Source organism: Pongo pygmaeus, chromosome 15 (assembly GCF_028885625.2).
Source record: "Pongo pygmaeus isolate AG05252 chromosome 15, NHGRI_mPonPyg2-v2.0_pri, whole genome shotgun sequence".
Taxonomy (NCBI): Eukaryota; Metazoa; Chordata; class Mammalia; order Primates; family Hominidae; genus Pongo; species Pongo pygmaeus.
In genome coordinates, this window is record NC_072388.2 from 76,287,709 (window position 1) to 76,303,287 (window position 15,579).

General features: G+C 45.2%; 1 protein-coding gene across 2 annotated transcripts in view; it reads right to left on the bottom strand.

The window, feature by feature from the left end:
* Positions 1–15,579, bottom strand: part of TMED8 (transmembrane p24 trafficking protein family member 8) — a 47,566-nt gene that overhangs the window by 18,178 nt on the left and 13,809 nt on the right. For both annotated transcript variants that reach the window (XM_054449655.2, XM_054449656.2), the window contains exon 2: positions 431–512. In XM_054449655.2, coding sequence (XP_054305630.1) covers positions 431–512 — 82 coding nt within the window. The remainder of the gene's footprint in view (positions 1–430; positions 513–15,579) is intronic.

Sequence of the window (15,579 nt, forward strand, 5' to 3'; positions counted from 1 at the left end):
GCCAACTATCCATAGTCTTTTTTTTTTTTTTTGAGACGAAGTCTCGCTCTGCCACCCAGGCTGGAGTACGGTGGCGCAACCTCGGCTCACCGCAAGCTCCGCCTCCTGGGTTCACATCATTCTCCTGCCTCAGTCTCCCGAGTAGCTGGGACTATAGGCGCCTGCCACCACCCCCGCTAATTTTTTTTTTTTGTATTTTTAGTAGAGACGGGGTTTCACTGTGTTAGCCAGGATGGTCTCAATCTCCTGACCTCGTGATCCACCCACCTCGGCCTCCCAAAGTGCTGGCATTACAGGTGTGAGCCACTGCGCCCGGCCCACATTCTTTACTTTAACTTGCCTCCCCGCTTAAAGTCACTACCTATTTCTTTCACCAATTCCTCATCTCAGAAGATAAAACCTGTGAAAGCATTCTATCCAAAGTGGTTACCTGTGGGGTGAGGAACAGGGTTCTGGATCAGTGGCAGAAGCCAATAGAGAGGTATCCTTGTTGTTTTCTAGATCTTCATTCTCTAGAAAACCATAGAAAGAAAGAATTCAATATCTGAGAGGGAATACAATCATAATTATCTTGTACCTTTAAAAAAAATCTAGCAATTTCAACCAAATTCTTCCCAAAAATATTCTGGTATGAACTTTATACTCTCAGAGGCCCAACACATAAATTATTCAAGTCATCACATCCAAGTATTCTCAGACAGTCATAACTCATTCATAAAAAATAAGTCATTTCTAAAACAAGTCTCCAAAAAGTTAATCCTAATTTAAGAATCATATTTCTGCCAGGTGAAGTGGCTCACACCTATAATCCCAACACTTTGGGAGGCCAAGGCAGGAGGATCGCTTGAGACCAGGAGTTCAAAACCAGCCTGGGCAACAGAGCAAGACCCTGTCTCTAAAAAAAATTAAGGCCAGATGCAGTGGTTCATGCCTGTAATCCCAGCACTTTGGGAGGCTGAGGTGAGTCACGAGTTCAAGACCAGCCTGACCAACACAGTGAAACCCCATCTCTACTAAAAATACAAAATTAGCCAGGCATGATGGTGCACACCTGTAATCCCAGCTACTTGGCAGGCTGAGGCAGAAGAATCACTTGAACCCGGGAGGCAGAGGTTGCAGTGAGCTGAGATCATACCATTGCACTCTAGCCTGGGCAACAACAGCGAAACTCCATCTCAAAAATAATAATAATAATAATTTTTAAAAATTAAAAAAAAAATAGGGCCAGGCACGGTGGCTCACACTTGTAATCCCAGCACTTTGGGAGGCCGAGGTGGGCGGATCACTTGAGGTCAGGAGTTCGAGACCAGCCTGGCCAACATGGCGAAACCATGTCTCTACTAAAAATATGAAAATTAGCCGGGCATGGTGGCATGCAGCTGTAATCCCAGCTACTCAGGAGGCTGAGGCAGGAGAGTCACTTGAACCCAGGAGGTGGAGGTTGCAGTGAGCTGAGATCACACCACTGCACTCCAGCCTGGGCAACAGAGCGAGACTCCATCTCAATTAAAAAAAATTAATAAAAAGAAAGAAAGAAATCATATTTCTCAGAAAGCAGATGGTTAAATTAGGCAGAACATAGAGGGTAGAGTGGGATGTAAGATAAACTGAATTTAGCATCAAAGTATAAAGTGTCACTTCTACATTCAATAAGTTCAGATCAATGTACCCAAGGTCAGGTAAAGGACTTTTGTATTTTCATTTATTTATTCAATCACTCATTTACCAATGATTTATTGAATAACTAGGTGCCCTCAAGGAGTATATAGGTGAAATGCATAATGAAGGCCATGTTCTCAAGCTCAAAACAAGCCTATGTATGGCTGGTCTTATCACAGCCATTTTTGCAGTGAGGAACTTAAGGCATAGAGACAGGATTCAAACCCAGGCAGTTGTGCTCTTAACCATCAGATGCTACTTAGTTTTGTGCGTTATTCATTTAGCCTTTCCTTGAACACCCAGATAGCATTTAGACAGCCCCTCATTAAACTCCCTCTGTGTAAGACAAGACACTGAAGACTGAAGTTTACTTCTCAATACAAAACGCAACTTAAGTAAACTTCAAACATTGAAAGTTTCAGAGTTTGGTAGCAAAGTCAAAGTGAAAATGATAGGCAAAATTTTTAATCCAAGCTTAATTTAGTCACATGTTTTATATGTGAACAAGATCTATTTTTCTTTTCTTTTCTTTTTTTTTTTTTTTTTGGGGGGGGGACAGGGTCTCCCTCTATCACCCAGGCTGGAGTGCAGTGACAAAATTATGACTCTCGGCCTCTTGGCAACCTCAACCTTCTGGGTTCAAGCGATCCTCTCACCCCAGCCTCCTGAGTAGCTGGGACCATAGGCACACCCCACCATGCCAGACTAATTTTTTTTTTTTTTTTTTTTGTAGAGACGGAGGTCTCACTATGTTGCCCAGGCAGGCTTGTCTTGAATTCCTGGGCTCAAGTGATCCTCCCACCTCAGCCTCCCAAAGTGCTGAGATTACAGGCATGAGCCACTGTGCCCATCCAAGATCTATTTTTCTTTGGGTCAATTCAGTCTCATAGGCAGAAAGACCTTAGAGTTCCTGCCATCCAATGTTTCTCCCAACAAAGAAACTGAGTCTAAGACACTGTTCCCCAGTCTCTGCCACTCTGTAAAGAGGCCCATTCACTGAGGGAAAATGCAAAGAGAAAGTTCTCCCCTCTGTTGACCTAAGTGAAATGTGCTCCCCACAATATCCTTTCCCATATTGACAGCTGACTGTCACATTTCCACAAGTTCCTTCTCCTCAGGCTGGCCCCCTTTAGCTGCTCCACTTAGTTTGTTCCATTTAAAGAAAGGAGCCAAAATGAACAACTTTTCCAGGTGTGTTCCAATCCATGCAGACTACACTGACAATAACCTCTTAAAAAGGACACAATATTTCTTGACATAATACCCTAACCAGGCACTAGATTTCTTAACTGCAAACTTACTGTTGGCCTAAATAAGTCAATCAAGATCTCCAGGGCTTATAAAAATAAACTTTTTCTAAGCCCACTCTCTCCTATGCTCTATTTTTAAAATAGACTTTTGGAAAATAATTGGTTTTTTAACTTAAAACCAGGACTTTATATACCCTATTACTTATTTCAAATTAACTTTTTGAAATTATACTAATAATGCTTTGTTCATTGTAGAAAAAAGTAAGTACAGATAAGAAAACATTTTGCATCTACCCTTCCAGACTTTATTTCCTTTAAAATAATTTTTAATATACAGATAATCCATTGTTCACTGTAAAAAAAAAATCAGGAAATACAGATAAGCAAAACAACAACAAACTAACCATAACCCCACTAACCAAAGATTACCACTGTTAACTTTTTAAAAAAAAAAGACACAAGGTTGGCTGGGTACAGTGGCTCATGCCTGTAATCCCAGCACTTTGGGAGGCCGAGGAGGGTGGATCACCTGAGGTCAGGAGTTCACGACCAGCCTGGCCAACATGGCAAAACCCTGTCCTACTAGAAAATACCAAAATTAGGTGGGCATTGTGGCGGGCACCTGTAATCCCAGCTACTCGGGAGGCTGAGGCAGGAGAATCACTTGAACCCTGGAGGAAGAGGTTGCAGTGAGCTGAGATTGCACCACTGTACTCCAGCCTGGGCGACAAAGGAAGACTCCGTCTCAAAAAAAAAAAAAAAAGACAAGAGGTTTCCTTATGTTGCCCAAGCTAGTCTCGACCTCTTGGGCTCAAGCAGACCTCCCACCTCCCCCCTCCCAAAGCGCTGGGGTTACAGCACAGCACCTGGCCAACTGTTAACATTTTGATGTATATCCCTTGAGAAATACATTTATACATATATACATACAAATACATATGTATATGTACTGTGTGTGTGTATGTGTGTTTCTGAAAGGACATGCACTAAACACTTTTTTTTTTTTTTTTTGAGACATAGTCTTGCTCTGTTGCCCAAGCTGGAGTGCAATGGCATGATCTCGGCTCACTGCAACCTCTGCCTCCGTGTTCAAGCAATTCTCCTGCCTCAGCCTCCTGAGTAGCTGGAATTACAGGGACACACCACCATACCCGGCTAATTTTTTGTATTTTTTAGTAGAGATGGGTTTTCACCATGTTGGCCAGGCTGGTCTCAAACTCCTGACCTCAGGTGATCCACCCGCCTCAGCCTCCCAAAGTGCTGGGATTACAGGCGTGACCCACCACGGCCAATAAACACTTTTTTTTTTTTTTCTTTTATTTATTTATTTCTTTTATTTATTTATTTATTTATTTATTTATTTATTTTTTTAATTTATGAAGTATTTATTGATCATTCTTGGGTGTTTCTCGGAGAGGGGGATATGGGAGGGTCATAGGATAATAGTGGAGAGAAGGTCAGGAGATAAACACATGAACAAAGGTCTCTCGTTTTCCTAGGCAGAGGACCCTGCGGCCTTCTGCAGTGTTTGTGCCCCTGGGTACTTGAGATTAGGGAGTGGTGATGACTCTTAAAGAGCATGCTGCCTTCAAGCATCTGTTTAACAAAGCACATCTTGCACCGCCCTTAATCCATTTAACCCTGAGTTGACACAGCACATGTTTCAGAGAGCATGGGGCTGGGGGAAAGGCCATAGATCAACAGCATCCCAAGGCAGAAGAATTTCTCCTAGTCAGAACAAAATGGAGTCTCCTATGCCCACCCCTTTCTACACAGACACAGCAACAATCTGATCTCTCCTTCCTTTCCCCACACTTCCCCCCCCCCTTCCTTTCAACAAAACCGCCATTGTCCTCATGGCCCGCTCCCGATGGTCGCTGTCTCTTCGGAGCTGTTGGGTACACCTCCCAGACAGGGCAGCCGGGCAGAGGCGCTCCTCACCTCCCAGACAGGGAGGCCGGGCAGAGGCGCTCCTCGCTTCCCAGACGGGGCCGCCCGGGCAGAGGCGCTCCTCGCTTCCCAGACGGGGCCGCCCGGGCAGAGGCGCTCCTCACTTCCCAGACGGGGCGGCCGGGCAGAGGCGCTCCTCACTTCCCAGAGGGGGCGGCCGGGCAGAGGCGCTCCTCACTTCCCAGACCGGGCGGCCGGGCAGAGGCGCTCCTCACTTCCCAGACTGGACGGCCGGGCAGAGGCGCTCCTCACTTCCCAGACGGTGTGGCGGCTGGGCAGAGGCGCTCCTCCCTTCCCAGATGGGGCAGCCAGGCAGAGGCGCTCCTCACTTCCTCCCAGACGGGGTGGCGGCCAGGCAGAGGCGCTCCTCACTTCCCAGAGGGGGCGGCCGGGCAGAGGTGCTCCTCACTTCCTCCCAGACGGGGTAGCGGCCGGGCAGAGGCACTCCTCACCTCCCAGACGGGGCGGCCGGGCAGAGGTGCTCCTCATCTCCCAGACGGGGCAGCCGGGCAGAGGTGCTCCTCACTTCCTCCCAGACGGGGTGACGGCCGGGCAGAGGCACTCCTCACCTCCCAGACGGGGCGGCCGGGCAGAGGCGCTCCTCACTTCCCAGAGGGGGCGGCCGGGCAGAGACGCTCCTCACTTCCTCCCAGACGGGGTGGCGGCCAGGCAGAGGCGCTCCTCACCTCCCAGACAGGGCGGCCGGGCAGAGGCGCTCCTCACTTCCCAGACTGGGCGGCCGGGCAGAGGCGCTCCTCACTTCCCAGACGGGGCAACCAGGCAGAGGCGCTCCTCACTTCCCAGATGGGGCAGCCAGGCAGAGGCGCTCCTCACTTCCTCCCAGATGGGGTGACGGCCGGGCAGAGGCACTCCTCACCTCCCAGACGGGGCGGCCGGGCAGAGGCGCTCCTCACCTCCCAGACGGAGTGGCCGGGCAGAGGCGCTCCTCACTTCCTCCCAGACGGGGTGGCGGCCAGGCAGAGGCGCTCCTCACCTCCCAGACGGGGCAGCCGGGCAGAGGTGCTCCTCATCTCCCAGATGGGGCAGCCGGGCATAGGTGCTCCTCACTTCCTCCCAGACAGGGTGGCAGCCGGGCAGAGGCACTCCTCACCTCCCAGACGGGGCGGCCGGGCAGAGGCGCTCCTCACTTCCTCCCAGACGGGGTGACGGCCAGGCAGAGGCGCTCCTCACTTCCCAGACGGGGTGGCCGGGCAGAGGCGCTCCTCACTTCCCAGACGGGGTGGCCAGGCAGAGGCACTCCTCACCTCCCAGACGGGGCGGCCGGGCAGAGGCGCTCCTCACTTCCCAGATGGGGTGGCCGGGCAGAGGCGCTCCTCACTTCCCAGACGGGGTGACCAGGCAGAGGCACTCCTCACCTCCCAGACGGGGTGGCTGGGCAGAGGTGCTCCTCACTTCCTCCCAGACGGGGTAGCGGCCGGGCAGAGGCGCTCCTCACCTCCCAGACGGGGTGGCCGGGCAGAGGCTCTCCTCCCTTCCCAGACGGAGTGGCCAGGCAGAGGCGCTCCTCACCTCCCAGAGTGGGCGGCCAGGCAGAGGCGCTCCTCACTTCCCAGAGTGGGCGGCCGGGCAGAGGCGCTCCTCACTTCCCATAGGGGGTGGTAGCCGGGTAGAGGCGCTCCTCACTTCCCAGATGGGGCAGCTGGGCAGAGGTGCTCCTCACTTCCTCCCAGACGGGGTGGCGGCCAGGCAGAGGCGCTCCTCACTTCCCAGACGGGGCGGCCGGGCAGAGGCACTCCTCACCTCCCAGACGGGGCGGCTGGGCAGAGGCGCTCCTCACCTCCCAGAAGGGGCGGCTGGGCAGAGGCGCTCCTCACTTCCCATATGGGGTGGCAGCCGGGCAGAGGCGCTCCTCATTTCCCAGACGGGGTGGCGGCCAGGCAGAGGCGCTCCTCACTTCCCAGACGGGGCAACCAGGCAGAGGCGCTCCTCACTTCCTCCCAGACGGGGTGGCGGCCAGGCAGAGGCGCTCCTCACCTCCCAGACGGGGCGGCCGGGCAGAGGTGCACCTCATCTCCCAGACGGGGCAGCCGGGCAGAGGCGCTCCTCACTTCCTCCCAGACGGGGTGGCAGCCGGGCAGAGGCGCTCCTCACATCCCAGACGATGGGCGGCCGGGCAGCGGCGCTCCTCACTTCCCAGATAGGGCGGCCGGGCAGAGGCGCTCCTCACTTCCCAGACGATGGGCGGCCAGGCAGAGATGCTCCTCACTTCCTAGACGGGGTGGCGGCGGGGCAGAGGCTGTAATCTTAGCACTTTAAGAGGCCAAGGCAGGAGGCTGGTAGGTGGAGGTTGCAGCGAGCCGAGATCACACCACTGCACTCCAGCCTGAGCACCATTGAGCATTGAGTTAGCGAGACTCCGTCTGCAATCCCAGCATCTCGGGAGGCCTAGGCAGGCAGATCACTCGAGGCCAGGAGCTGGAGACCAGCCCGGTCAACACGGTGAAACCCCGTCTCCACCAAAAATAGAAAAACCATTCACGCGTGGCGGCGCGCGCCTGTAATCCCAGGCACTCGGCAGGCCGAGGCAGGAGAGTCACAGGAGCCCGAGGCAGGGAGGTTGCAGCGAGCCGAGATCATGGCAGTACAGTCCAGCTTCGATAACAGCGGGAGACCGAAAAAAGGAGAGGGAGACCGAAGAAGAGGGGAGAGGGAGAGGGAGAGGGAGAGGGAGAGGGAGAGGGAGAGGGAGAGGGAGAGGGAGAGGGAGAGCAGGACTTTCTTTTAAGCTACTAAGTCCAAATAAACACTTTTAATGAACATTTTTCAGAGTTAATAAAGATAGGGCTACATCATAATTTTAAATGGCTACGTTATTATCCCATACGTTGTCCCATTATTTCTTTAACCAATCCTTAATCTTCTACTGGTAGAGCTAGTGCTTATTCCAAATCTTTCATTGTTATAGGCAACGATGCTGTCTATAACAATTACAGATTGTTATAGACTGTTAGAGATAATGATGTTCTATTAGCAGTACCTACAACCCTTTCTTAAGAACCTCCCCCGTCAACAGCCTTGGAAGTGGCAGTTCCTATGATCGAGGTACATTATGTTGGCCATAGTTCATTGGTTTCGGGTGAGCACCTGCCCAAAAGTCAGTCCGATTCTCTTCCGTAAAATCTGGAGTTGGTATCCAAGACGGAAACAGACTGTGGAGAACTCTGTCAGTTTAGGAGCTGAGCCTGCCTTTTGGGAGAAGCCTTCACAGGCCACGTTAAAGCAGATGACTAAGCAGAGAAGATAATTTTCAGAGAGTATAATGATGCATTCAAGTAAAGGGAAAGAAAAACAAGGGGACCTCTAGGTCTAGGAGAGAAACAGACCAGAGGCTACTTTGTAACACCATGAGGTTCAAGTGTGCTCCTCCAATTGGAGTCTGTAAGAGGCCTTACATAGTAACAATGAGCTCTTTTCTTCTTTTCATTGTGAAATAAACCACACATATGAAAGACTGCATGAAAAGAAGATACAGAGCTAAAATATTAATAATACAAATACCTGCATAGCTACTAACTAGGTGAATTATTAGTACTTTAGAATTCCCCTACCCAATGCCCTTTCCTATCCTATATTCCCTGTTCCAAATTCTGAGTAAATTATTCCTTGTTATTCTTTATATATTTTAACTAATTACTGCTGTTTAAAAACCTTTATTGTAGAAAATGTTAAACATATACAAAATCACAAAATTAGATCACAGTAGAATGAAGACTCATGCACCCTACCTATCTTCTCAACAAGATTTTACTTGGCCTGGTGTCCTCCATGCCCTACCTTCTTGCCCCATCCACCAACAGATTATTTCAAACAAAGCCCAGACATCATTGTATCTACCATTACATTCATTTAGAACAAATCTCTAAAGAAAAAGACTTTCAACACAGGTACAACAACATTATCACTCCTACAAAATTGGCAGTTCCTTAATATCATCTCATACCCAGCCCATGCTCAAATTTCTCCAAGTTGTCTCCCAGAATTTCCTCTTAGGAGCTGGTTTGTTTGAATCAGAATCCAAATAAGGTTCACACACTAAATTTACCTTATAAATCTCTTAATCTACATCAATCCTCACCACCATGGGTCTGTATACAATATATTTGTTGACATTTTTAAAAATTGATCTGCAGACTTTTCAAACATTCTGGATTTGGCTGACTGCCTTTTCATGGTATCACTTAACAGATTATTTTATGCACTATATTTCCTATAAACCGGTCATAGATGTAGAGCTTCACTGTCCAGTATAGTAATTACTAGTACACGTAGCTAAATTTAAATTTAAAAGAATTTAAAATTCAGTCCACCCATCTCAACTAGCCACATTTCAAGTACTCAATAGCCATGAGTTGCTAGCGGCTACTGTTGCCAGGGAGCACATTTTCACCATCAAAGCAATTCTACTGGACGGTTGATCTAGAGGCTTGACTCAATTCAGGTTCAGTTTTGTTCTTGCAAGAATATTCCAGAAGTAACATATGTAATTCCTATGGTATTACATTAAGAGGCACATAATCTATGGTTATTACAAGTTTAATGATAAAAAGATTAGGTTCATGTTCTCAGCCTTATCCACCATCAAGCTCCTCATTAACCCTGCACCTAGTGGCTTTAGCAGGCATTCATGATCATTGTCTAAAATAGACACAGGATTTCATTAAAAACTAGAAAATAACTTTTCCAATTCTAGCACTTTCTACAGTTGTTCTTAGTTGGAATTCCACTAAAAACAAAACTTCGCCTCATCAACTATTTGGCTACTCTGACACAGTCATAAGAGAAAAGCAGGAGAAAGACTTGATCCTTCACCAACTGAGTTAGAATCATAACAACCTCCAAAAGTGACCAATGATTTGTTCTTTGAAGTACTGTTAGAAACACATGAATTTTAACATATTTTATGTGCTTCAAGTTTTCCTAATTTTGGCCTGTGGGAGCTCCTTAAAGTTGGCTCTTGTGTCCTTTTAAGATGACACCAGTGGTCTTGCTTATAGCATAAGTTCTGAGCTTTAAAATCTTATAAATGCCTGTCCCACACTTGGAATCAACTATTTCTCTCTAAGGAGTCCTGGTTCTTTTTCATTAGAAATTGTCTTTAAAGGCTGGGCATGGTAGCTCACATCTGTAATCCCGACACTTTGGGAGGCTGAGGCGGGTAGATCACCTGAGGTCAGGAGTTGGAGACCAGCCTGGCCAACATGGTGAAACCCCATCTCTACTGAAAATACAAAAATTAGCTGGGCATGGTGGCACACATCTGTAATCCTAGGTACTCGGGAGGCTAAGGCACGAGAATCGCTGGAACCTAGGAGGTGGAGGTTGCAGTGAGCTGAGATCGTGCCAAGGCACTCAGCCTGGGTGATGGAGTGAGACTCTGTCTCCAAAAAAAAAAAATTTTATTTAAAGACCACAATCAATGTAAAATATTACACATACATCACACACACACACGAATATATACATATCCTAAATGTCATATATTAATACCACATATAAAAATATACATGTAAAATGAATTCATGCAAATACTTCAAATTCAGATTACAGGATTTTTCTTTTTTTTTTGAGACGGAGTCTTGCTCTGTCGCCCAGGCTAGAGTGCAGCGGTGCAATCTCTGCTCACTGCAACCTCCGCCTCCCAGGTTCAAGTAATTCTGCTTCAGCCTCCTGAGTAGCTAGGATTACAGGCACATGCCACCACGCCCAGCTAATTTTTGTATTTTTAGTAGAGACAGGGTTTCACCATGTTGGTCAGGCTGGTCTCAAACTCCTGACCTCGTGATCCGCCCGCCTCAGCCTCCCAAAGTCCTGGGATTACAGGCGTGAGCCACCACGCCCGGCCCAGATTACAGGATTTTAACCTAACTTTAATTCTATATTTGTATTTTTCGGTCTTGTTGTGGAAAATCCTGGATCTTAATAATATTCACATATATACATATTTGCTTTATTCTACAATGTAAATATAACAGTTTTAAAAGAATAACAATATAACTAAGGATATGGATATTATAACACTCTTCTCCTTAGTTTTTAATCTTCCATTATTTGTTTTTGAAAACATAAGGAAATACATATACATATAGTTGTATGTTGCCCCCATCTTAGAAAAAAATACACATTCTGCAACTTTTTTTTTTTTTTTGAGACAGGGTCTTGCTGTGTCACCCAGGCTGGAGTACAGTGGTGCGATCACAGCTCAATGCAGTCTCAACCTCCCTGGCTTAAGCGATTCTCCTGCCTCAGCCTCCCGAGTAGCTGGAACCACAGTCCCATGCCACCATACCTGGCTAATTTTTTAAATTTTCTGTAGAGATGGGGTTTCGCCATGTAGCCCAGGCTGATCGCAAACTCCTGAGGTCAAGCAATATCCCCACCTCCGACTCCCAAAGTGCTAGGATTACAGGCATGAGCCACTGCGCCCAGCTACAACTTGTTTTCATCACTTAACAACACAGTCTAGAAGAGCTTTCAAGTTGGTGAATTTATCCACATTCCAGAATAGTGGTGCAACCCAACTCCATGCAGACGGAAGCTCCTGCACTCAGGACCCTTCCAGGCCTCGCCCTATGTACCTCTTCATCTGGCTGTTTATCCTTTATAATAAACCAGTAAACACAGGCAGAAATTCTCCAGATGTCTCCCAGTAATGTCCAAGTTTTTATCCCAGTGTCACAAAGAAATATCAATGATGAAACATGACCTACCCAGGACAACCTACAATGACCTGAAGACATTTACTGGGGAGCTTGTTGTTTTCATAATATCTGCTATCAAGTAAAAGTGAAGAGTGGCTTTCTACTTGATCAAAAAACAGTTTAAAAAGAAATATTAATGAATATCAAAGGAGTAATGAAACCTGGCCTCAACGCCATTCTGGTACACACAGGTGGAGGCAAACCTTGGTTGTTAGATGTCTGAGCTGCAAAGAAAAGATCCACATGATTATCTGGAGATGTTTTGATAAGTGGAGTACCTCAATCTGCCAATTTCAAATGTAATTCAGGTTCTGTGGTACAGGATGGGCACTCTGACAGTGAGAAAAAATTTACAGTTCTCAGCAGCTCTTTGGCTTTCAACAACTATGACAAATAATAGAAAAAAAATTGAATGAATTAACATGGTCATTCAAGAGTTAGGTCCAGAAAAAGTGGCATTCCAAGATTGGAACTCCATTCATGGTGTGTCTGGAAAAGATTACACAGATCTTCCTCATTACTTTAAATTTTTAAATTGTATATGTTTAAGGTGTACAACATAATGTTTTGATATACATATAGATGGTGAAATGATTACCATATCAAGCAAATCAACAAATCCATCATCCCACAGCTATCCTCTCTTTTTGTGATGTTGAACATCTTTTTATATACCTGTTGGCCACTGTGTGTGGCAAGAGCACCTAAAATTTACTTTTAGCAAAATTCCCAAGCACAATATTATTAACCATCATTCTCATATTGTACACTAGATCTCTAGACTTGTTCATCCTATGTATCTCTACTTTGTATCCTTTGACCTACACCTCCCCCTTTCCTCTACCATCACCACCACCACCACCACCTCTAGTAACCACTATTTTATCCTGTTTCTGTGTACTTGACTTTTTTTTTTTTAGATTACATATATAAGAGAGATTGAGCAGTATTTTTCTTTTTGTGTCTGGCTTATTTTACTTAATATAATGTCATCCAGGCTCATCCACGTGTGGCAAATGGCAAGATCTCTTTCTTTTATAAGGCTAAATAATATTCCTCTGTGTGTATGTATGCACACCACAGCTTTATTCATTTGTCTGTCAACGGACACGTAGATTGTTTTCATATCTTGGCTATTGTGAATAACGCGACAATGAACAGATATCTGAGGCGGTGATTTCACTTCCTTTGGGTATATACTCAGAATAGGGGTTACTGGGTCATGTGGTAGTTCTACTTTTATTTAGGAATTTCCATACTATTTTTCACAATGGCTGCATCATCTACATTTGTACCAACAGTTGTTATCTCTTACCAAAGATAAGTCATCCTAACAGGCATGAGGTGATATATCTCATTGTGGTTTTAATTTGCATTTCCCTTGTGACTACTGATGTTGAACATCTTTTCATGTACCTTTTGGCCATTTTTACGTCCTCTTTGGAAAAACACCCATTCAGATCCTTTGCCTTTTTTTTCAGACGGAGTCTCACTCTGTCGCCCAGGCTGGAGTGCAGTGGCACAATCTCGGCTCACTGCAACAACCTCTGTCTCCCAGGTTCAAGTGATTCTCCTGCCTCACGCTCCCAGGTAGCTGGGATTACAGGTGCATGCCACCATGCCCAGATAATTTTTTTGTATTTTCAGTAGAGACAGGGTTTCACCGTGTTGACCAGGCTGGTCTCAAACTTCTGACTTCAAATGATCTGCCCACCTTGGCCTCCCAAAGTGCTGGGATTACAGGCATGAGCCACCACGCCCGGCCCATTTCCATTCTTTTGCATGTGGAAATCCAGTTTTCCCAGAACCATTTATTGAAGAGACTATCTTTTCCCCACTGTGTCCTCTTAGTGCCTTTGTCAAAAATTAGTTGGTCATATATGCTTGGGTTTGTTTCTAGGCTCTCAATTCTGATCTACTGTTTTTATACTAGCACCATACTGTTTTAATTACTATAGCTTGTAATAGAATTTGAAATCAGAAAGTGTGATGCCTCAACGTTTTCTTTCTTAGGATTGCTTGTATATTCGGGGTATTTGTGGTTACATACAAATTTTAGAATTGTTTTTTCTATTTCTGTGAAGAATGTCTTTAGAATTTGGATTGGGATTGTGTTAAATCTGCATATTGCTTTGGATAGTATGAACATTTGAACAATATTAATTTTTCCAAATCATGAACACAGGATGTCTTCCCATTTGTTTGTGTCTTCTTAATTTCTGTCATCAGTGTTTTACAGTCTTAAGTGTCCAGATCTTTCTGGTTAAGTTTATTCGTATTTTTTTCTTGAGACAGGGTCTCTGTAAGCCATGCTGGAGTGCAGTGGCACAATCACAGCTCACTGCAGCCTCGACCTCCAGGGCTCAAGCAATCCTCCCACCTCAGCCTCCCGAGTAGCTGGGACAACAGGCATGGGCTACCACGCTAGGCTAATTTATTATTTTTTATGCTACTGTAAATTGGGATTATTTTCTTGATTTTTTGGATAGGTTGTTACTGTGTACAGAAATGCAACTGACTTTTGTACACTGATTTTTTATCCTGCAACTTCACTGATGTCATTTATTAATTCTAAGTTTTTTTGTAGAGTTTTTGGGGTTATTTACATATAAGATCATGTCATCTGCAAATGGACATAACTTCTACCATTCAGCTAATTGTATGCCTTTTTTTTTCTTGTCTGCTTGCTCTTGCTAGCACTTCCATTACTATGTTGAATAGAAGTGGTGAGAGTGGTCATCCTTGCCTTGTGCCAGATCATAGAGAAAAAGTTTTCATTTTTCCACATTGATTACGACACTGGCTTTGGGTTTTTCATAAATAGTCTTTATTACGTTGAGTAAATTTCCTTCTACATCTAAAGTTGTTGCCAGTTTAAAATAAGCTTTTCTAACTATAATTTATTCTATATAAGCCTCATGGTAACCACAAAGCAAAAAACCACCCCAGATAAACAAATAATAAAGAGAAAGGAATCAAAGCTCAGCATTATAGAAAATCACCAAATCACAAAGGAAAACAAGAGTAAGAAAGGAACAAGGGCTCTACAAAACAACCAGAAAACAATTAACAAAATAGCAGAAGTAAATCTTTCCCTATCAATAATAAGCTTGAATGTAAATGGATTAAGTTCTCCAATTAGAAGACACCGAGTGGGTGAATGGATTAAAAAAAAACCAAGATCCAACCTATATGCTGCCCACAAGAGACTCATTTTAGCTTTAAGAACACATACAGGCTGAAAGTGGAAGAATTGAAAAAGATATTCCATGTAAACAGTAACCAAGAAAGAGCAGAGGTGGCTGTACTTAGACAAAATAAAGTCTAAAAACTGTCACACAAAACAAAGAAGGCCATTATTTGATGATAAAGGGGTCAAGCCATCAAGAGGACATAACAATCATAAATACATATGCACTCAACATCAGAGCACCTAAAGGTATAAACCAAATTTTAATAGACGTGAAGGGGGAAAATAGATAGCAATATAAGAATAGTAGGGGACCTCAATATCCCATTTTCACAATGGATAGATCAACTAGACAGAAAAGTAATGGAAATACTAGACTTGAACTACACTTAGGACCAAATGGGCCCAACAGACATATACAGAACTTTCCATACAACAGTAGCAGAATACACATTCTTCTCCATTGCATATGTAACATTCTCCAGAATAGATCAGATGTTAGGCCACAAAACAAGTCTTAACAAATTTATAACTGGAATCATAACAAGTATTATTTCCAACCACAATGGTGAAAAACTAGAAATCAGTAACAGAGGAAATTCAGGGAAAAATCACAAAGATGTGGAAATTAAACAACCTGCTCCTGAACAACCAATAGATTAGAGAAGAAATCAAAAGAGAAAACGTATCTTGAGACAAAACAGAATGGAAATATACTAAAACCTATGGGATGCAACGAAAGCAAAAGCAGTTCTAAGAAGAATGTTGATAGCAATAAATTCTTACATTAAAAAAGAAGAGGCCAGGCATG